The sequence below is a fragment of the Protobothrops mucrosquamatus genome, unplaced genomic scaffold, assembly GCF_001527695.2.
Source record: "Protobothrops mucrosquamatus isolate PMUCROS unplaced genomic scaffold, P.Mucros_1.0 scaffold_274, whole genome shotgun sequence".
Lineage (NCBI taxonomy): Eukaryota > Metazoa > Chordata > Lepidosauria > Squamata > Viperidae > Protobothrops > Protobothrops mucrosquamatus.
The window spans coordinates 56,721-79,481 of NW_015386350.1; the positions used below are offsets into that span (position 1 = coordinate 56,721).

The window sequence follows — 22,761 nt, forward strand, 5'->3', positions numbered from 1 at the left end:
CAGAAATAGAATCTGAAAGCATCCCTAACATGCAAGGAAAGATGCAGGGATATAGGTTACTTATTTCTGATTTGAGAATGTAGTGACAAAAATTAACAATATGGTATTTTGGTTACTTGACTGAATGTACCTTAACTCCTTTAAAGGAGATCCATTGAAAGATAAGTTTGATTTTGGCCAGCACACATTTATACCTCACAAAAATGTGCTAATTTTTTAAAAGGTGCTGCTGTAATAAACTCCAGTGAAGAGTGCATATACAGGTAGTCCTTGACTTACAACCACAACTGAGCCCAACATTTCTGTTGTTAAGCAAGACCGTTATCAAGTGAATTCTGCCCAATTTTATGATCCTTACTGCCATCGTTAAGTGAACCACTGCAGTTAAGTTAATAACACGATCATTAAGTGAATCTGGCTTTCCCATTGACTTTGCTTGTCAAAAGATTGCAAAAGCATGAGCCCAGGACACTGCAACTGTGATAAGTACTGTGTTTCCCCAAAAGTAAGGCCTACCCCGAAAATAAGGCTTAGCTTGATTTTTTGGAGTGGGCCTAATATAAGCCCTACCCAAAAAATAAGCCCTACTTTTGGGGCGAGGAACACACTTAAAAATCAAGCTAGGGTGGGGATGGGGGTGTGGAGCTGCCCCATGCACCCCACACCCACTTACCTTGCAATCAGTCCTCTCCTTGCTGGCCCACTTCTTCTGTGGCATCTTCTCCAGCCAGGCCTGCATTTCTCAGTCACAGGCCTTTCCGGAAGGCCTGTGCAGCTGAGAACCGAGCTATGGATTGAATCCATAGCTCAGTTCTGCAAGACCTCTGCAGCTGAGGACCGAGCTATGGATTCAATCTTACTTTAGCTTTCCAGACTTGTAAAGACCATAAATGCGAGGCTTGGTTATAACGTTACTATTTTGTCACCTCATAACTGCAAACGATCACTAATGAGGCAGTTGGTAAACCAGGACTATCTGTTAATAGCAATATACTATGCTGTTTCTACCATGTTTTGCCAAAAGTAAACCCGTCCCCAAAAGTAAGCTCCAGCTGATTTTCGGGGGTGGGCCTAATATAAGCCCTCCCCCCGAAAGTAAGCCCTATTTAAGGGCCTGCATGGACGGCCTCCCGCCGATTCTGTCTGGTTTCATCATAGACACAAGGTAAAGGGGGGATCTGCCAATGCCTCTGTGATGAGGCGAAGCCGATGGGGGGGGGAATCTGACCTACAGTACCGGTATACCGGTTCCTTATTGCTGCCCGGGTTGTTCGGCGGCCTCATGGCAGGGGCATTAGGTGCAACACGTGAGGCGGCAAATGGCCAGTTTCGATGTGATACAGCCATTTGCACCTCACGTATCGCGCCCAATGCTGCTGCGATGAGGCCTGGAGGATCCTCCCCCCTTCTGACCCATATGCCATTATACTGGTTCCTTACCGCCGCCCGGCTTGTTCTGCGGCCTCATGGCAGCATTGGATGCAACATGTGAGGCGGCAAACGGCCAGTTTCAATGTGATGTGGCCATTTGCCACGTCACGCATCGCGCCCAATGCTGCTGCGATGAGGCCTGGAGGATCCTCCCCCCTCACCTGATGGCAGGGGGAGCGCTAGAGACTCAAGGAGGAAGGGTGGTGAAGCAGGCGGGCATCCTGCCATTAGCACCCATGCCGGCTGCCCCTTCTCCGTGGAGTCGGAGAGCTTGGTACAACAACGCCCAGATGTCCTTGCTCCCCCCAGGAATTGCATTTCTTTGCTTGCCTGACTCCCAGCCCCATGCCATTTCTCCTTTGCCATCCGCCGCCGCATGCAGGGAAACAAAAGGATTTTTTGGGAAAAATTCAATCAATCAATTCCAATTTTGTGAGATCTTTTTTTTTTTTTGCGAGAAGTTGGAATTGATTGATTGACCTTTTTTTCCCAAAAAAACCTTTTGTTTCCCTGCACGCGATGGCAGCGAATTGCGAAGGAGAAACGGCATGGTGCTGGGAGTCAAGTAAGCAAAGAAATGCAATTCCTGGGGGGAGCGAGGGCATCTGGGCGTTGTTGTACCAAGCTCTCCGGTTCCACGGAGAAGGGACAGCTGGCATGGGTGCGAATGGCAGGATGCCTGCCCGCTTCACCACCCTCCCTCCCCCAAGCCTCCGTAGCTTCATCTGCTGTTTTGGTGGCTCTGTAGGCAGAGCTGTGAAGTTCTCTTTTCTAACAGAGAAGAGAATGGGCAGGTGAGGGGGAAAACCTGCCCCACTTGTTCCGTGGCCACTTTCAGTTGAGCTGCATTGTGCTCGCCAATGGCCTGCCTACCCACTTCATCACCCTCCCTCCCCAAGCCTATGGCGCTCCACCTGCCAGTTTGGTTGGCCTGGCAGCCCCCATCTCAGCATCCTGCCTGCCACCCAACACGGCTGCCCCGGGGCTGCAGGGGCTGGCCTGGCATAGGAAGGGCATGCGCTCTGCCCTCCCACCCGCCCCGGTACCGTACCTGGTCCTCCACCATGCTCTCATCGCCGCATTGCTTCTCCACCCCATGCAAAGGCCCCACCCCACCCCCACGTGCTCGCGGCCTACTGCCGTAGTAGTGGCAAAAAGTAAGCCCTCCCCGAAAGTAAATCCTAGTGCTTACTTCAGAGCCCAAAAGAAAGTAAGACTGGGTCTTACTTTTGGGGAAACACGATAGATATTTGGTTTTTCTTTGGTGTTATGGGCTACCAAATGAAATAAGGACAATAAAGAATGCATTATAGCTTTGGATTCCAAATTTCCAGAAGTTCAAAAAGATTGCAATTAAACTGCTAAGGCTTCTAACAAAGTTCCATCCACTTTTTATAAATCTTTCACATATTTTCAACATTTTGTACATGCATATTTCAACTATTATAATAAAAAATATGCAATTCAACACTTGCTAGTAATTGCTATTTTAGAACATTATTTTTGATAGCTAATTTCGTTCCTATGAAATTAGAGATTTTTTTAAAATATACATTCTGGCCAAACGTTTTAAAACTTGTTGCCTAATTTACAATAAATACCAAAGTATGCTAGAAAATGTAAAATGAAGTTCAGTTCTAATACTTTATTTAGTATTCCACTATTACCCACTGGTAAAGTATCCAGACTGCCCATTATGTGGTTTCCATGCAGACACTACACACTTTCCATTACAGGAAAGAAAAGTTAGCATGTCCAGAAACTGACATCTTAGACCTATGTGAGTTACAATGGGGAGTTCAGTGTTAAGCACTCTAAATATCATAATGCCTAAATAAGGCTAGGATGTAAGTAGATTTTAATGAACTGTAAGAATTCTAAGATAATAGTTCATAAGCTCATATTTTGCAGTGATTTTTCCTCCTTTAATAACCAAATCAATCATCAAAGTTGTATTGAGAGTTATGTATATCAAATTGAACCTCAGGTAAATATAAAAATCCAGCCACGTTTTGCCACTTTATTATGATAGGATGTTTTTTGCATCTAAGATACTTTAGGCTTTTTGTTCTCTATGATACATAGCAAAATGTGCTCAGAACTGTGGGAAATTTGAAAACACATTCATGACATAACAATTCACTTTAATTTAATGGTCCATTATTGAAATATAGAGGAAATATATGAAGATCTATTGAACATGACCATCCCAAACTTTTTATTCTGCCATGAAGTTCCTTAGTTGTATGTTGTTGCATATTAGTACCCGATGTTCTCCAGTATGGCCATGCTGGCTGGAATTGAGAAAAATTACAATTCAGAACTGTTATAGAATATCAGATTAATGAATTATTTATAGCAATATATAATAAAAATACTGAAAATCTTAAATTTATTTCCATTAAGTAATCTTGCATAGAGTGAATATTCTATTTGTCATGTGCAGTTTACAATTAAATATATGTAAAACATGATTGTCAAATCTAAAATATAAGACATAAAAACAAAGGCACATATAGATTGTCAATTATCACATATTTCTTTGAAACAAAGTAACTTGTGAGCTTTGTAAACAATGTAGTCTTACACTTTTAAAGTGAAGACAGTGCTGACTTAATTATTCCTTCATTCACAGTTTAGTAAAATTGAGATTAGCGATGACAATATATTTTGCCATTCCTAAAACATAAATGCCTTCATATTTATGGTTCTTTTCAGCAACTGAATGAATAATAAACCTGAATACAAATATATCTCTAATTCACTGCAGTAATGTGTACTAATTCAACTTCAAAAATTCCTACTAAGAAAAGTTTTATAAAGAATAATTCAAGATAAAACCATAAAAATCTGGTACAAAATATAATAACCAATCCCCCCCATCCACTGTTAACATCACTATGCAAATCCTAGCCTTTTTGAACTTGTAGCCTAATGTCAGATGCAACTATGTTAGACAGGGGTCCCCAACCCCTGGGCTGTGGCCTACTACTGATCATGGCCTATTCGAAACTGGGCTGTGCGAAGCAGCACTCATACAAGTGGCAGACAAGCGCAGGCAAAACTGCACTTGTGCAAGCGGTAGGCCCTTGCACTCAAGCACAAAGCTCCATTTGCATGAATGGAGCCTTGCGCATGAGCATTCTCTGCTCATGCAAGTGGAGCTTCACATGTAAGCACAAGCGCCCTCTGCTCAATTGCCCTCCGCTTGTGCACGAAGCTCCATTTGCACGAGTGGAAGGCCTGAATGCCTGTCGCTCACACCAATGGAACTGTGCCCATGTGTGTGTGCCTGCCACTCATACTTCCCCTTCTGCACCAGGCTACCAAGGTGGAAAGGTTGGGGACTGCTCATGTATGATACATGTGTGGTTTCATAAGTCATGTTCTATCATTATTCCCAACCCTCAACTTGTAGTTGCCTAAGATGATCACTATCTTCATTTTGTTCTCAATGGAAGATAATGCAGACTTCAAATAACAGCATATTAGAGCATACCATTTCTTTAGAAATGACCTTCGAGCATCAAATATTCTCCTACAATGGTCTGTTCAATATGAAAGTCTGGAGAGCAGAGCTTGCAATAATCACCTTTCCTTAGTTCTTCTGATACTAAGGTCCCTTATACTTTTTGTGAGTTGTTTTATGAACACTTTGTATATTCTTCCACAGTATGTATGTTGTGTCTTTTGTAATTCCTGTTCAAGAGGTAGAAGCAATGCATGTAGAAGGTCGTCTTCAAATGAATACTGGAAAAGTATTAGAAACATTGTATTGATAAGCCAGATTTGCCAATGCCATTCCAACAATGCCAGGTTTTCTGATGTAGTTCTGAAACTACTGTTATACTGCGTTTTATAAATATGTTTTTCTAAGTAAAATAATCTAGGTCCAGTAAAAAACCTGCCCCTATTTTTAATATTCTTAATCCTCATCAGGCAAGGCAGCAATATCATCTAATAATTCATAATGTCCTGTTACTATCATTTTAAATGAAATTTAAAAACATGTACAAACCACAAATATTCACCCAAGATACATAAAAATCATACCAGCACTTAAATTAATGCATTAATTTTTGTAGAGCATATTGTTCTGATAAAGTGATTTTAGTCTGAAATATATATAACTTCCCCCAGGGTATTCAAGTGATATATTAATATATAATATATTGAGTAGAAATAGCATAGAAATAGCAATCTATAGAATCATTAAAGAAAGGGTACTTTCATTAAACTGAATTATAAACACACACAGACAGTATATAATGCAAACCTGAAGTAAAGGGTTTTATACTCTTCAGTTACAGGTTTGTTTAATATGTTATAAATGAAGTAATATATGCAAACACATAATTACAAATAAAATAACTGCTAATTTGCTGGAATTGTTCTGCATAACTTATGTTTATGCAATTGTTTTGCATAAACAAAATCTGATCATAAATAAAGCCAACAGTTTTCTTCTCTTAATTGGTATTACTCAAGGGAATTTAGAAATTATATTTTTATGAGACCACATTTTCTTTTGGTGTAATGGATTCTAAGGCCCCCAATAGTACTTTTTTCATTTTTATACCTATATGGTAACATGCCACAAAGCACCATTAAAATATACTATTGATTTTTGAAGATTATATATAAGATAGGATGAACATTAAAATAAGCAATATTGCTGCATTTATAGCTCTTCAGTGAATATACTGAAAGACTGATAGTTTATTAGAAATCTTATTTTGCAGAACTGGAAAACTGAATAGTTATGCTAAGCATCTATAACAGGGGTCTTCAAACTTTGCCCTTTTATGACTTGTGGACTTCAACTCCCAGAATTCCTCAGCCAGCATGCCTGGCTGAGGAATTCTGGGAATTGAAGTCCACAAGTCATAAAAGGGCAAAGTTTGAAGACCCCTGATCTATAATATTAAAAAGGTACAAAATAAAATAAGAAAATTAGAAGCAACATATTGCATGGAATTTCTTAAGCATAGTATTGGGCTCCTGAGTCAAAATAATCTATCTCACCAGGTCTTGATGAATTTAAAATTAAAAAGCTTAATACTATCAAGTTTTTCAGTGTCTCACTGAAATCAATATTGTGATTATGTCACTTTGGCCCTTCTGTATAGGCCAAAGCTTTACTTCTTTCAAAGTCTATTTTATTCTTGAATATTTCAGAACAGATTCTGGAATGCGCACTTTCAATGTCTTTATTTATTTTTAAAAATAAAATAAATAAAAATTATTGTATAACTGATGGTAATAGATTTATTGGAAGGCTTGAGGTAGACTTCTCAGAATTATTTTTAATTTTAAAAGTTCAGATTAAAATGTTTACTTACATTTTTAATTGCATCATAAACAGCACGAAATGTTGGCTGCTTATCATCATGGTAAACTCCTCTATTTCCATGAAGAATGAATATTCCTTCCTTTTCTGCCTCCTGGCAATTGCTCCCATAAATACAATGGTCGGGCCGATAGTTCCATTGGCAAGGAAAAACAAAAAGGCTTTCTATAGTGAACAACAAAAAATCCTCCATTATAATGTTTCGAGGCAGACTGTTCATTGAAGGACTTAGGCCAGTGATGGCAAACTTTTTAAAGACCGAGTGCCCAAAAACTGGCCCCGCCCCTGCTCCACCCCCTCCCCCGCCCCCACCCTGCCTGCCCGCAGGGCCACTCACCGCCTCCAGGGCCCGCCGCAGATCGCCATGGCAGCCCAGCAGCGCCATGGCAGCCACGCCCTCTGCCGTGCCCTGCAGCATCAACTGTGCATGATCGGGCGTGAGGGCAGAGTCTTGTCTACGCTGCCTGGCTGCCATGTCCTTGGCTGTGCTGCTCCACGTGGGCCACACTCGGGGGCGACTCTCCTCAGGGGGGCTGCTGGTGAGGAGGGGGTCGCGGGGGGAGGCAAGGTTCTGAGTGCCGCCTCTGGCACCTGTGCCATAGGTTCACTACCACTGACTTAGACTATAAAGTCCAAGCCCTTATTCAATGGAAAAATCAAAATTAAAGTATGTCTAACAGATTGCTGTCCAGACTATACCTGAATACATACAACAAAGTGAAACTTACACCCTCATTTGATAACTGGTTCAACTGTTGAAATGTGTTACCATTACAAAAAATTCCCTAACACTGAACTGAAATGTCTTCCTCCAACTTAATACCATTATTCTGTGTCTGGCACTATAGGATATTAAAGAAAACGTAATGGGCTTGAAGAGAGCTTTATTTCCTTGTGTCAGCCATTTTCTTTTAAAGCAAAAAACACCCTGCCTCCTTGAGGTTTTTATAGGACTTAACTGTCTAATCCCCTAACCATTCTTCTTGCTCTTTTTACTTGTCTGTTTGTCTAAACTCAACACAGTAACAAGGTGAGGTGTATCAGAACTATTCCCAATTATTTGGATTTGAAAAGTATAATCCCAATTATACTTTTATTAATGTAGTGGCCTGCCTTCCCCTAACAATGCAGTTACCCAATCACTGTTACAACTTTTATAAAAGTTTAAAATATGGGCCTTGTGGACAATCAAAATTCAACTGATACGGTAGTTTAGTCAAACCAATACAGTGGTACCTCAGTCCTCATCATTAATTTGTTCTGGAAGATGCGCCAAATACTAAAACTGATGGGTACTGAGAAAATCATGTGACTTACTATGTGACCTGCTATTTCGGCCAGAAGAAATAGCGAGTTATGAGGCAGCCAACACAAGCAAGTTCTTCCTTGCATGTCAACTATCAGGAGAAAGACGAGCACCAGGACAAGATTTCTGCTTCAAAATGCGTTGAATACCGAATTTGACAAGTTTTGAAGCAGTCAAGTGCCGAGGTATGACTGTATATGATTAGCATGGGAGCACTTTAAAACAGAGTACATTTGTATAACACAAATAGCAATATCATTTTAAGATTCAGAATTAAAATTGCATTTTTAAAAGTAACTTACCAGGATTATGAAAAAACATAATGTTCAAAAGATCCTGATCTCCCCATGTTATATTCAACTTGTATTTTTTCAGCAGCGGCATGAGAATATCTTCCCAACGTAATTGTACTGATGTCATATCATTCTTCAAAATCAAAATACCAGAATTAGAAGTAAGAGGATGTAGATCCTACTTATGATAAAATATATGCTTCTTTAATCTTTATCATACAATGCCTCATTTTTACATAGTATTATGTCATGGTAATAAGTCTTTCTGAATTAAATAGGCAATGTTTTTTAATTATTAAATATTTATTAAAAAAAATAAAACCCAAAAGCATATTCAGTTTAGATTCTACCAGATTAAACTACAAACTTCTACAAAAACAAGAAATATACACAAGGCTCAATATAAAGTACTTTCCAAAAATGAGTAAGAAAGTATATGCAAAAACAGAGATTTATGTATTTTAGTGTTGTCTAACAATGCACAAAACATTACTAAACAAAATAATGTTCAGCTAACCTAAAATACCTAAATTTGAAAATAGCACACATGAGTCTAAAGAATAGTTTCAATTTTCAAATACAAGGTTAAAACCTGGCTTTTCCTATTGCTTTTTCTTTCTTTAATAAAATCTACCCTTTCCAATTTTTAATTTTAGAATTTTACAAATTACATATGGAATCCAAAAGCATGCTAGAAGGCACCTGAAAGTCATATTTTCAGTTCAAACATTCTAAAATTAAAAATTGGAAAGGGTAGTAGATGTTGTATTTCTGCACCGATTTGGAGTTTATATAAAAAGTAAAAAAAACTAGACTACACTTTTTTACATTGGAATGAATTATTTCATGAGTTTATCACTTATGAACATTGTCCTTACAGAGGACATTTTGGACAGATTGTGAGAATGAAACAAATGTCTTAAAAAGACTGTACATAAACATAATCTTAAATGCAGTGTGTTTATAATCATTCTATAGCTTTAGGTCAATAGTCTATTGGCACCACCTTCTGGTTAGATTGCATCCATACTCATAGTACAAATTACTGAGTGAGTTTAACATGAAGTTTCAAGATTTATTTATTTATTTATTTATTTATTTATTTATTTAATTTGTATCCCGCCCTTCTCCTTACGGACTCAGGGCGGCTGACAGCCTTATAAAACAGATACAACAATAAAAATACCCAGTTTAAAACCTAATTAAAAAGAAATATTTACTGTGGCCTATGTCAATTAAAATTACTCTTAAAACCCCACTAAAAATTCCCCTAGGCCAATCCCGCTTGTNAGAGCCATGTCTTTAGGGCGCGGCGGAAGGAGGGGAGATCCGGGATCACCCGGATCTCTGGGGGTAGTTCGTTCCAGAGGGTGGGAGCTCCCACCGAGAAGGCCCTCCCCCTGGAGGTCGCCAGCCGGCACTGTCTGGCTGACGGCACCCTGAGGAGACCCACTCTGTGGGAGCGTACCGGCCGATGGGAGGTAATCTGAGTAGGTAGGAAGCAGAAGAAAAATGAAAAAATAAATGACAAAAAGTATTTCATTAAAAAAAACATTAATTGAGAATCAAGGGTATATGATGTTTATATAGGATTAATTAGAATCCATTGTGATAATACTAAAAAACATGCTGTTTTAATTTACAGAACAGTACCTAAAATGAAAAAGAACCAAAGCACCCTACCTTGAAATATTTTCTTCTAATGCGGGTCATGTTCATTAACATTACTCCAGAATTGATTCCAGTTTTTCCATAATATGGGTGCCTAGCAAAGCGATTATACCACCCAATACGAGGTTCTTCATGCTCTGGTGCCATAGCAGCAATCTGAGTAGAGTTGAATTTTTTCAGGAAAGACCAGATATCATCAACAGGTCTTAAGAGCAAGATGTCTGTGTCAACATACAGTAGAGAATCCACATTACTGAGGATTAACTGTAAAAGAAAAAAATATGAAACAAAATTAACATCAAACTGTGACATTTTATTCAATAGCTATTGTAAAGGATTTATTTATGATTATTGAACTACAAAAGTAGGCATTTAAACATCTCTTTTTTAAATTATCTATTTTTTATTCTGATGAACTGAAGAATAAAAGCACATTAACTATGAGATGATTCCCTACAGGCTGAATTTAATTTTTTAAAATAAGCTGTTACATTAGCATTCAATTTATTTTTGAAGTGTTTTCCTGCTTTTAATACTGGAAGCTGTTAGAGCACACTTATAAAAAAGTTGCTTAATCTTTTTCATTCAATATAAGGCTCAAAAAAGCCTAAACTGTGTTTATCTGAATGTTCCAATAAAAAAGAATAAAAATTATAGTCCTAGGCATGAATTCTAGGTTGATAAGACATGGCAAAATAGGACTGTCTCCAAGGTAGTATCTATATAGGAAGAAGCCCAAAAGAATAGACTAAGGTGGGCTAAGGCCGCTGAAGTTGATGAAGTATATTAAAAACAATAAATTCTTCACAAAAGATAGAAGGGAAAAAAAACAAATTAGCTGCTAAGTGAAGATGGCAAAATAACAACAATAATAATAATAAACTGTAAAGAGGAGGATGAACTGACAGAAATATAGATCAGGGAATATACATTTACTGTAAATGAGCTTAATTTCAAAAAGCCAGAAGAATTGCATGAGATGGTATTAAAGGAACTTGCTAATTATCTAGCTGAACTTTTACAAATTATGTTTGAGAAAGCCTGCGAACTAATTGCCAGTGGGCAAAGGTTGCTCCCATATTCAAATAGGATGAAAAAAATGCAAGAACCACAGAATTTTCAGTGTTATAGTGATATCTGAGAACATTCTAGAATAGTTCATAAACTGTATTTTTACGTCTGTCTATCCATTTTATTGGATTTAAACCCATTCCAATCATTAACTGACTTTGAGCAGCTTACAATACTATCTAAATAAACAGGATTAAAACAACAAAGAAATTTTGTCAGGACTCACTTCAACTAATCACCCAAGAAAGCAGAACTCTTGAAACAGGTATGTCTCAAAAGGAACTTTTATTAGGGAGTAGTGATAGCAGGGAATGTAAGGCAAGATCTGAAGAAAAGCCCATGTGAAATGATATAATTAAAGCAAGCAATATGCCCCCTCCCACCAAAGTCATAATGTCCGTTTGAACTCCAGCCAATCCACAGGTGGCTTGATGGCCGGCTGACTGGTACGGTAGGCTCGCATCTCAAGGTCTTCTCCAGCTTTCGTTTCCTTGCAACTGTCTCCTAGATCAGGGCTTTTCAACCTTTTCACCCATTGTACCACTTTTAGGATATGGCAACATCCGAGTACCACCAGTCGCCTAGCAAGGTGTCAAAAACTTGATGATCCCTACCCCAAAAAAGGAAAAAAGTGATAAAGTACAGGTAGTCCTCGATTTACAACAGTCCACTTAGTGACTGTTCGAAGTTACAATGGCACTGAAAAAAGTGCCCCCCCCCAAGCACAGCCGAGCAAGGCACATGCCTGCCCACCCGGCCGCACTCTTCCTCCTGTCCGAGGTTTTCATTGTTGTGAGCATTTCTGTTGAGGATTGGCAGTGGGGGTGGGGTGGGGGAGTGTTTGGTTTTTATTCCCCCCGTCTGCTGGGTAGTTGCAGCAGGTTTTGGTCACTTCACATGACCCTGGGACACTGTGACCGTCATAAATATGAATCAGTTGCCAAGCATCTGAATGTAAATCACAAGACCCTGAAGATGCCGCAACATTCCAGCTGATCGGCGCTTCTTCTGGGCTCAGCAGAAGCGCCAGGATCAGTGCTGCTTTCCAGCTGATCGGCGCTTCTTCTGGGCTCAGCAGAAGCACCAGGATCAGTGCCGAGCTCCAGCTGGAGCCTGGCGCTGATCCTGGCGCTTCCGCTGAGCCCTGACAGCCCTGCAGCTCCAGTCATCTCTCGCTCAGGCTTGTGCGGTGCTGCCACTGGTTCAGTTCATTCCCCTCCCCAGCTACCACTTTTCTAGGATGGTCGCATACCACCTGCCAGGTGCCAATGTACCACAGGTGGTACCCGTACCACTGGTTGAAAAGCCCTGTCCTAGATAAGGATAACATTCCATACTCAGAGGGAGGAGGCCAGACAAAGAAAGAGGAAAGTGAAAGTTACCAACATATTCCCCCCATGCACCCCCTCCTCCAATAGAATGGCAGGCCCCAAAAGAATAGAAGACAAAAGAGAATAGGTGAGGGGTTTGGGGGTCTGACAGAAATAACCAAACAAATCAATGTTATATTGTACATTAAAACATTTTATGCTCATGAAGCCCTGATTCATTTTATATTCTGATACAGGATGAATCTTCATTCATTTTATCCTCCCCCCCAGGCTTAATAAAATAACTAGTTTTGATTGCTTACTGTTTTAAATGAAATGCACTATAATAGTCCAAATGTAAATGCCCATGAAAAGGACTTTTCACTCAAGAAAAGGTAATTGCTGCATCAGATGAAACTATGAAAAGTCCTTGTGACCACAACTGTCACTTGCTCTTTTAACAGGAGCTGTGAATTTAGGAAAACCTTATTATGAATCTGTTCAGTACAGGGATCAGAACTCCATTCAGAACCAGAGATGAAATATCCCTTTAACCAGATAACTTCGAAACACCAGGCCACTCTGTATTTATTCTTCTCCATCCTGGTCCTTACAGCCTCTAAGCAGTGCAACTGCAGAACTGTATCACATGTACATCCCAAGGATACAGCACACCCAGATATTATCAAAGTAAAAAGGCTGATCTGTTAGATAATTTTAATTTCTCTATTGGTGAAAAAATAAATCAGAAGCTCTCACAGTTGACTGCATTTAGCTGATTCAAATAACGTCTTTATATTCATATCTGTAGAGGTGAGAGACAGATAAAGGTGGTGATCGGAAAACTGTCCCTTCTGACGTGTGCCCCTCCTCTCTGCATCTATCTCCCGCTCTCAACCGCATCTATCTCCCGCTCTCAACCGCCCTGAGTCCTACGGGAGAAGGGCGGTATACAAATTAAATTAACCAATTAACCATTAACCATAGCGATGTGAAAGTGCGTAGCTCTGTGTGACCTTGCTTGTCTGATAACAGCTCGCACCAACAATGCCCACTTTTCCCTCTTTCTGGCCTCTTGCTTTCTATCCTTAAGCATTGGTAAGGAGATTAACCAATGAAGTGCTCTTGCTGGGCTGTTGCTTGTAATACTGTATATAAAGAATAAACTGCTGCGTGTCAGCAGCCATTATTTGCACCCTGCAATGACTGAGCACTGATTACTACACATATCAAAATATTTACAATACCATACATTCTTCTTAGCAACATAGCACAATGAAGACTTCTTACAGAGAGATGCAGAGACAGAACTGAGACTGGAAAATCCAGCTCCTAACTCAATACCTTTTTGCACAGACTCAGTAGCACTTTCTTCACATTGGCTGACTGAGTTACCACATGACTCTTCCTGTTCATGAATATTCCAACATGATCAGTAAGCACATTGTACACAATGCAGTAATTACTAAAAGGCAACACAGATGTATCAAGCAGTCATAACGGATTCTACTCCACCCCACCTTTTTAAAACTTGTACAGGTAGTTCTCAACTTACAGTCATTCTTTTAGTGATTATTCAAAGTTACAACGGCACTAAAACAAGTTATGACTGTTTTCACACTTATAACCATTGCAGTATCCCCATGGTCATGTGAGCAAAATTCAAAAATTGGCAATTGGTTCATATTTATGACAGTTGCAGTGTCTTGGGGTCATGTGGTCACCTTTTTTTACCTTCTGACAAACAAAGTCAATGAGGGAGCCAGATTCTCTTAACAATCATGTTACTAATTTAACAACTGCAGTGATTCACTTAACAACTGTGGCACAAAAGGTCATAAAATGGGGCAAAATTCACCTAACAACTGTCTTGCTTAGCAAAAGAAATTTTGGGTTCAACTGTGGTCATAGGTTAAGGACTACCTATAACCTCCTTAAATTGTGGCAAAGCTGTTGTTTTTAGCAAAATATCTGATAGAAATCCCATATTATTCTGTATAGCAATTAGGAAGTCAGTCTAAAATTAAAGAAATTCACATTATTTAGCATTAAACACAGAAAACATGGGGAAGATATGGTAGCACTCTCCATTTGGAAGGACGCAGACAAAAATGGGCAAGATTGTTTGAGAGAGTGTGAATATTATACAGAAAAAATGAGTTGTGGGAAGGCATGTTGCAACTGAATGTTAGAAAAACCTTCCTAACATTCAGAGCAGTATGATAGTGAAGCTAATTACCAAGAGAAATGGTGAGTTCCGTTTCATTAGATGTGCTTATGTACAGAATGCAAAATATCTACTCAGAATACTTTAATTTGAATTTCTATATTGGGCAAAATTTTGGACTGAAAATCTAAATTGCTCTTCCCAACTCTATGATTTATTTTGTTTAACGTAAGCTTTGTGCTGGTGATTCCTTCAAATTTCTGTTGGTTGGTGAGTAAAGTTGGTTTTCCTTGGCTTATTAGAATCTTTAATTTTTTCATCAATTTATTCATGAGAGAGGAAACTGCAAGACGGTACATCCCTACCAATCAGAATTCCAGTAATACTTCCAAGCCAAAGCAATCATCATTAGTGTGGAGTCACTGGAACATAATACTGAAACAGGAATCTCAACCTACAAGGAATCTCAGCCTACAAGGAATCTCAACCTACCTCTTCATATTCAATCTGATTATACTTCAACTTGGTAGTGCTGCTTACTTTTGAAAGGGCAGAGCTAGTTCTCCACATTATTTCATTGTCATAATATGTCAAATAAATAACTGAAGAGGTTAGGTTTTATGTTCATTCAAAGAGCAATAGCTTACCAAATAACTCACTTTTTTCTGGAAGCATATTTATTTATTACATTTATATGCTGCCCATCTCACTCTGAAAAATGACTCAGGGCAGTTCTTTAAATGTATAGATTTAATAAAATAACTTATTTTTCACTTATGACTAGAATTATTAATTTTGCTTAACAACTACCATTGCTACTTACTGGTAGGAAAAGTCTTTGAGAAGCACAGGGCTTGAATAATTTCTTCCATTCTGCTGCATTCTCATTTGGAAATGAGATGGGGTAGAGAGTATAATTAAATTTTTCATTATGTGCCAAATTATCAAGCTGAAAAAAACAACATATTTTAGTATTTTTGTATCAAAAGCAAGATTAACCAATTTCTAACAACTCTATTTCTCATTTTGGTTATTAAACAGTATGTTTTCAAGCCTATAAAATTAAATTAAGATTTGTGAAAGAATAGATAATACTAACAATTTCTTCCCTATTTTATTGGATTTATATGCTACCTTTCTAAAACAAATGGTACTCATTATATTTTACAAAGAGGGTGAAAATATCTTGGATCAGTCACTACTTGCAATTCATGAAAAACAGAGAAACAAATCAACATAAAATGTATCTTAAATGCAAATAACTTGTGTTTTAGAAAACGGTGTTTTAAAAAACTCTTTATGCAAATAATTGGGAATACCAAATAACCAAACTCACAGCTTATCACAAATGCATTTTCTATCAAAAGCACCTTGCCTGTTTTTCAATTTCATACAAGACAGCTAGTATTTGTATATTTAAGGTAAAAAAAATGTATGGTTCAGCCGGATACTAATGTTGCCAAACTCAGGTTATATCAGAGGATAATTGAGACACATTCAATTCATAGGATAAAGATCTCTTCATATTTAAGGCAAGTCCAGAAATCACAATCTCCTGGTTTCTAGACCAGCATCTTAACCACTACACCAAACTGGCTCTGAGTTTTATATAAATTTAAGAGGCTATGTGTTTCTTATAAGACTACACTTCTATCATGGTGCAAATGTTAAAATGTTATGAATATTTTATAGATAAAGGTAGTCCTTGACATGACCACAATTGAACACCATAATTTCTGTTGCTAAGAATAGAATAGAATAGAATGGAATGGAATGGGATGGGATGGGATGGGATGGGATAGAATAGAATAGAATAGAATAGAATAGAATAGAATAGAATAGAATAGAATAGAATAGAATAGAACAGAATAGAGCTGGAAGAGACTTTGGAGGTCTTCTAGTGCAGCCCCCCGCTCAAGCAGGAGAATCTATACCAGGGGTAGGCAACCCAAAACAGTCAAAGAGCCACTTGGACCCGTTTCCCACTGAAAACAAAACACTGGGAGCCGTAAAACCCTTTTGATATATATCATTTATATATTTTTTAAAAATTTGGATTGCTAACAAAGAATTGAGGGAGAATGGAATAGCTATTTTGAGCTTTTTAGCTCTCATTTGGGCTGACAGGGTGCATCAAAAAACACTTATTTGATATTGATAAGGGCGTTCAGTTGCTGTTTTCTTAAGAGAACTAGTGGATTTAGCAGGTCGTCTCTTTATTTTTCCAGTTTGATGCAGTTGTCCCAAAGTATTTATCTTCTCTTTCATCTGCTTTTCTAAAAATAGAAGTTTAAGGAAGACCAAATATTCTTTTCAGGAAAGGAACAAGAGATAATAGTCAAAGGAGGGGCACAAAAGGTGACAAACATAAACAACTCATAGACTCAGAAGACAGTATCGTAAACCAACAAAGTGGAAGAGATATTTTAAGACATATCTACTAAGAAATCAACTTCAGTATCAAACTCGAAGCATACTTGGATAATTGCTTTTAACATATAAAGAATTTGTTCCTGTACTTCCTCTGTGGGAGAAATTCATTCCTGTTCTTCTTCCATTGTCGTGTATTAAACTAAACAAAAAGCTTACAATCAGAAAGTCCACCAAGTAAAAAGCTGAGCTGAGTTTCTTGCAGATGGTGCTTCAAGGTTGCTTTATATCTTATCTAAATTAAAGCTATCAACAAGTCTCTCTTAAAGAATAGCAGGTTACAGTCTCAAATTTAGCCAGCAAACTCAAGTTAGTTAGATCTTTTCAGTTTTCTTTTCTCCCTCTATTTTAAGGGGGAGAGAAAGAACCCAAATCTTCGATAATAGTTAAGAGTAAAAATCAGAGAAGAAGAAAAATAGAGAGTAGAAAGTTACAAGTCTTATAATCCACCAGTTTTAAAAAATAGAATTCCAATTAGGATCCCAGTATTTTTCCAACGTTTTAGACTCCCAAGTGGTTGATAGCTGCTGTTTCTGGAGGGAGGGCTAAAATCCCCCTTCCCTCACCACAGGGGGGAAAGTACTTTAGCAGCTTATGCAGGTAATTAAGTAATTAGGATGTAAGAGAGGTAGATCTCACCCAATCCATTCCACGCTGCTTTGAAGTTGCCAGATGTTAATGTGACTTCGGCTGTTAGCAGCCTAGGGACGAGCCATATTTCTATGGCCGGTCCTTTTGTCCACCGGTTTGGAGAGATTGCCAGGTCTAACAGAAGCGTTGCTGCTCTCCTGCGATCCAGCAAAACCCCCTCCTTGCTGATCGCCTCTTCAGAGCGATTTTCGGCCCTTTTCAGGGCCCCCTAGCGATGCAAAACTGAACGGGGGAGAGAGATCTCCCAGCCGTCCATGGCGGCTGCGTGACGAAACCGGAAGCCCAGGTCCCTCCACCCCCGGGCGTGCGCACGCTCCATCCTGCCTTCCCCCCTCCCTGATCCACTGCATTAGCGGATCTTTGGATAGCACTCCCCACTTATTAGGAAGACAACTACCGTTGGACCAACAGCAGATTGACCCCAACATACAGCTCCCGCAGGACTCACCGCGACCCGTTGACTAGGACTAGGGCGATTGAAGAGTAGATGGGATATGATGGAATTGGAGGAACATGGTGAAGATGGGCCACCCCCTCCCCTCAAGGGGATCGTCAGGCATGCGATGGTGACTCGGTCACGGTTAAATGAAAGAAGACACCCCTCTCCGGTGCACTCAGCACGAGGTCAGGCCACTAAACAACAGTTACGATCAAGGCAGAGGAGCCCTGAGAAGGGCGACGACCAGGAGTTGAGTGTAAAGGAAGGTGATGCCCGACGACAACGGACCGAACAATGGAGCGCTCCCAATGGGATGGCAGCGAAGAACGCTTTGAGCATATGTGGGAGGAGGGTGATCGGAACGGACAGCAGATGCCTTGGTATGGTGCACGGGAGGGAAGATGGAAAGGTGAACAACATGGGGGGGGAGAAGAATCTGTAGTGCACCTGCAAGGGACAAATGGACAGGACCGAAGTGAACTCGTGATTCAGGGGGATACTGGAGTTAATCCAGATACCCCCCACCCCCTAGGTGTAACCGTATGCAGGGTGATGAAGGAGTTACACACAGGGGAGGGGGGAAGACCTTGATCCTGAATCCACTTAATTCCGAAGCTGCCGATCGAGTGATGTGTGAGGGAATGTGAGTTAGTAATAAAAGAATGTGTATTAAAGGAGGTAAGCTTGAGTTATACTCTGAACAGCTGGGGCCAATGACGCGCTCTAATAGCCGGAAGCAGACGCTTGATAACGGTATATAAGTCCCCCCCCCCCTTTTTACTTGCCTTTTAACCCTGACGATGTCATATGTATTTTGACAAAAGCTAGGTTGATTAAATTTTATTTAAGTATTCTCTTGGTGATCATTGTTTTAACAAATGGATATTCCCAAGAGTCGTATTTTTACTTGTATTCTTAATAATTAGAGCAGTGTTGCTCATGGCAAGGCGCTGGGAAAGGACTGCATGCCGTATCTCAGCCTGCTATTGCAAGCTAACTTTCCTTCATACCTGTATACGTGAAGAACTCCCACCTAAATCTTTGAGAAGACCAGCCGTGAATTCCACTGAGTGCCAACAAGCGGTACGACAATTCCAGCGTCGTATGGTACGGGCACTCGTCAATGATCAACACAGACGAGTGGGGGTTTTGAAGACGGGGGCTTACCACCTGCGCGAGCAGTGTAATAGGGACCTATCGGAACAACATTTTCAAATGCTTACTCATCACATCCGGTTGATGGCGGAGAGAACTAGCCGACAAATTACTGCACGGCTTCAGTGCAAGATAGACACCTTACGAGGCCAAAAAGGTAATGAGGGAATGGGTAATCTGGTCCATAACTTATCTTCAAAGAACCTTACTCGCTCCCAACTCGCCCTGCTGCAGCGCGATGTAGGACACAACCTTGCCGATGCCAACTCTTTGGATTTTATCGCTGCGTTGGAGCCCGCCATGCACCACGGGGGTATGGGGGAGGACTCTGTTAATCTGGTTAGGCAACAAGTCACTGGGCTACTTATGCACCATAGGCACTATCAGGCATTAATCAGAAATGAGATAGAGGCCCTGGGGCAACTTAAAAGGGATAGTACCATTGTGATACTCCCTGCTGATAAAGGGAGAGCCACAGTGGTGTTGGACAAAGTGCATTATGTAGCCAAAGCACTGCAATTATTAAACGACAGAACAGCCTACAGAATTATTAAAAAAGATCCCATGGTGGCCCTAAAGAACAAAATCAACAAACTACTTGGTAGCTTTAAAAGAGCAAAAAAACTCGATGATGACACCCTGAGAAGAATACGGCCCAATGATTCGGCACTTCCGAGGTTTTATGGGCTGCCAAAGATCCATAAGGAGGGTGTTCCACTTCACCCCATTGTCTCATTTAGAGACACCCCCATTTCGGGGCTGGCGAAGTGGCTTAGTGATCGCATCGCCTATTTGATGAATGGCAGCCCCACCACGGTCAGATCTGCAGAAGAATTCTTGGAGAAGATCAGGACCCTTAGGGTGGAGGAGGATGAGGTGATGGTCTCTTTTGACGTCACCTCACTCTTCACCTCCATCCCCCAAGATCTAGCGTTAAAGTCCTGAAAGATCAGCTAGAAAGACAAGGAAGAGCTAGCCACCAGGATTCCCTGCAAACCAAAGATCTAGTACAACTCCTAGAGTTGTGCCTGACAACCTATTTTACTTTTCAGGGTGTCATATACGAGCAAGTAAAGGGCACACCTATGGGCTCCCCAATATCTAGCGTGGTAGCAGAGGCGGTTCTCCAACAACTAGAACAGGAGGCCATGACCCTCTACCAGCCCAAATTTTGGGCACGGTATGTTGATGACACCTTTGTGGTCATCAAACGGTGCCATCAGGCCAGTTTTATGGGGGTGTTGAATTCAATATACCCGGACATTAAGTTCACAGTGGAGGAGGAGATCCAGGGCTTGATAGCCTTTCTGGATGTTTTACTCCAGCGCTCAACGGATGGAGCTTTGAATACCAAGGTCTATCGGAAGCCAACACATACGGATCGAATCCTCCACTATTATAGTAACCATCCGGCCCCCCATAAAGCCAGCTGTGTCAGGACCCTGTTCAAACGGGTGTACTCACACTGCAGCACGGCTGAGTCAAAGGCAGAGGAAAGCAAACACCTGTTTCGTATGTGCCGGATGAATGGATATCCCCCTAGATTTATCAAACGGCACAGTATGGTACCAGAACCCCAAAATAGACAGCAGGACAAAGAACCCTCGATACGGGCCACACGAGTGTCCTTACCGTATATCAGCAATGTGTCTGAGGCCACGGCCAGGTTGCTGGCACCATACAATATAAAAGTGGCCCACAAGCCCAATCAGACTCTACGGACAAAAGTGATGCGCCCTAAGGACCAACTCCCTACCACCGAGAGATCAATGGTAGTCTATAAGATCAATTGTATGGATTGCCGGAGTAATTATGTAGGCGAGACATCAAAGAGGCTGAAAACACGCCTGCACGAACATCAATTAGCAATTAGACGAGGCAAACAACACTCGCAGATTTGGGATCACATGGCCGAGTGTAACCACCGTTTTGACTTTGAGAACACCCAAGTCTTGACCTGTGATGCCACGAAGGGAGGCCGCCTGCTGAAGGAAGCGTGGTACTCAGGAGTTGATTCCATCAACCGACACATATATTTATGTCCGGCACATCAAGCCCTAAGAACGTGGAGCACGGGTAATTGTACCAACGCCCAAAGGGAGCTTCATCGTGAACTATATGACCGGAATAAGGACGTGACTCAGACCCTTTCCCCCCTCCCTGATCCACCGCATTAGCGGATCTTTGGATAGCACTCCCCACTTATTAGGAAGACAACTACCGTTGGACCAACAGCAGATTGACCCCAACATACAGCTCCCACATGACTCGCCGCGACCCGTTGAAAGCGAGCCCTCCTCGGAATGGAAAGGTGGTGTGCGGAATAACAGACTAGGACTAGAGCGATCGAAGAGTAGATGGGATATGATGGAGTTGGAGGAACATGGTGAAGATGAGCCACCCCCTCCCCTCAAGGGGATCGTCAGGCATGCGATGGTGACTCGGTCACGGTTAAATGAAAGAAGACACCCCTCTCCAGTGCACTCAGCACGAGGTTGGGCCACTAAACAACAGTTACGATCAAGGCAGAGGAGCCCTGAGAAGGGCGACGACCAGGAGTTGAGTGTAAAGGAAGGTGATGCCCGACGACAACGGACCAAACAATGGAGCGCTCCCAATGGGATGGCAGCGAAGAACGCTTTGAGCATATGTGGGAGGAGGGTGATCAGAACGGACAGCAGATGCCTTGGTATGGTGCACGGAAGGGAAGATGGAAAGGTGAACAACATGGTGGGGAGAAGAATCTGTAGTGCACCTCCAAGGGACGAATGGACAGGATCGAAGTGAACTCGTGATTCAGGGGGATACTGGAGTTAATCCAGATACCCCCCACCCTCACCCCCTAGGTGTAACTGTATGCAGGGCGATGAAGGAGTTACACACAGGGGAGGGGGGAAGACCTTGATCCTGAATCCACTTAATTCCGAAGCTGCCGATTGAGCGATGTGTGAGGGAATGCGAGTTAGTAATAAAAGAATGTGTATTAAAGGAGGTAAGCTTGAGTTATACTCTGAACAGCTGGGGCCAATGACGCGCTCTAATAGCCGGAAGCAGACGCTTGATAACAGGACGCTTGATAACGGTATATAAGTCCCCCCCCTTTTTTACTTGCCTTTTAACCCTGACGATGTCATATGTATTTTGACGAAAGCTAGGTTGATTTATTAAATTTTATTTAAGTATTCTCTTGGTGATCATTGTTTTAACAAATATATATATATATATATATATATATATATATATATATATATATATATATATATATATATATATATATATATATATATATATATCAAACTATACAAAGTTTAATAACATAAAACATAAAACAAAACTACACCAAGCTTTCGTCGGACTCCTTCCGACTTCGTCAGGGTTACGTGCCAGTCCATGAGAGAGTCTCTTTTATACGCCATCCATCATCTGCGCCCGGCTTCTGGACCTCGTCACCGGTCCCAGGCGATTGGGCTGTGCCTTAATTATAGTC

The 22,761-nt window shown here is 40.8% G+C and overlaps 1 protein-coding gene across 1 annotated transcript in view; it reads right to left on the reverse strand.

Moving 5' to 3' along the window:
- Window positions 1-5,019: 5,019 nt before the first annotated feature.
- Window positions 5,020-22,761, reverse strand: part of GXYLT1 (glucoside xylosyltransferase 1) — a 33,238-nt gene continuing 15,496 nt past the window's right edge. The window contains exons 2-6 of the mRNA XM_015831685.1: window positions 15,423-15,548; window positions 10,064-10,315; window positions 8,390-8,513; window positions 6,774-6,946; window positions 5,020-5,181 (exon numbers count right to left, since the gene is read on the reverse strand). Of these exons, the coding sequence (XP_015687171.1) occupies window positions 5,020-5,181; window positions 6,774-6,946; window positions 8,390-8,513; window positions 10,064-10,315; window positions 15,423-15,548 (837 nt within the window). The remainder of the gene's footprint in view (window positions 5,182-6,773; window positions 6,947-8,389; window positions 8,514-10,063; window positions 10,316-15,422; window positions 15,549-22,761) is intronic.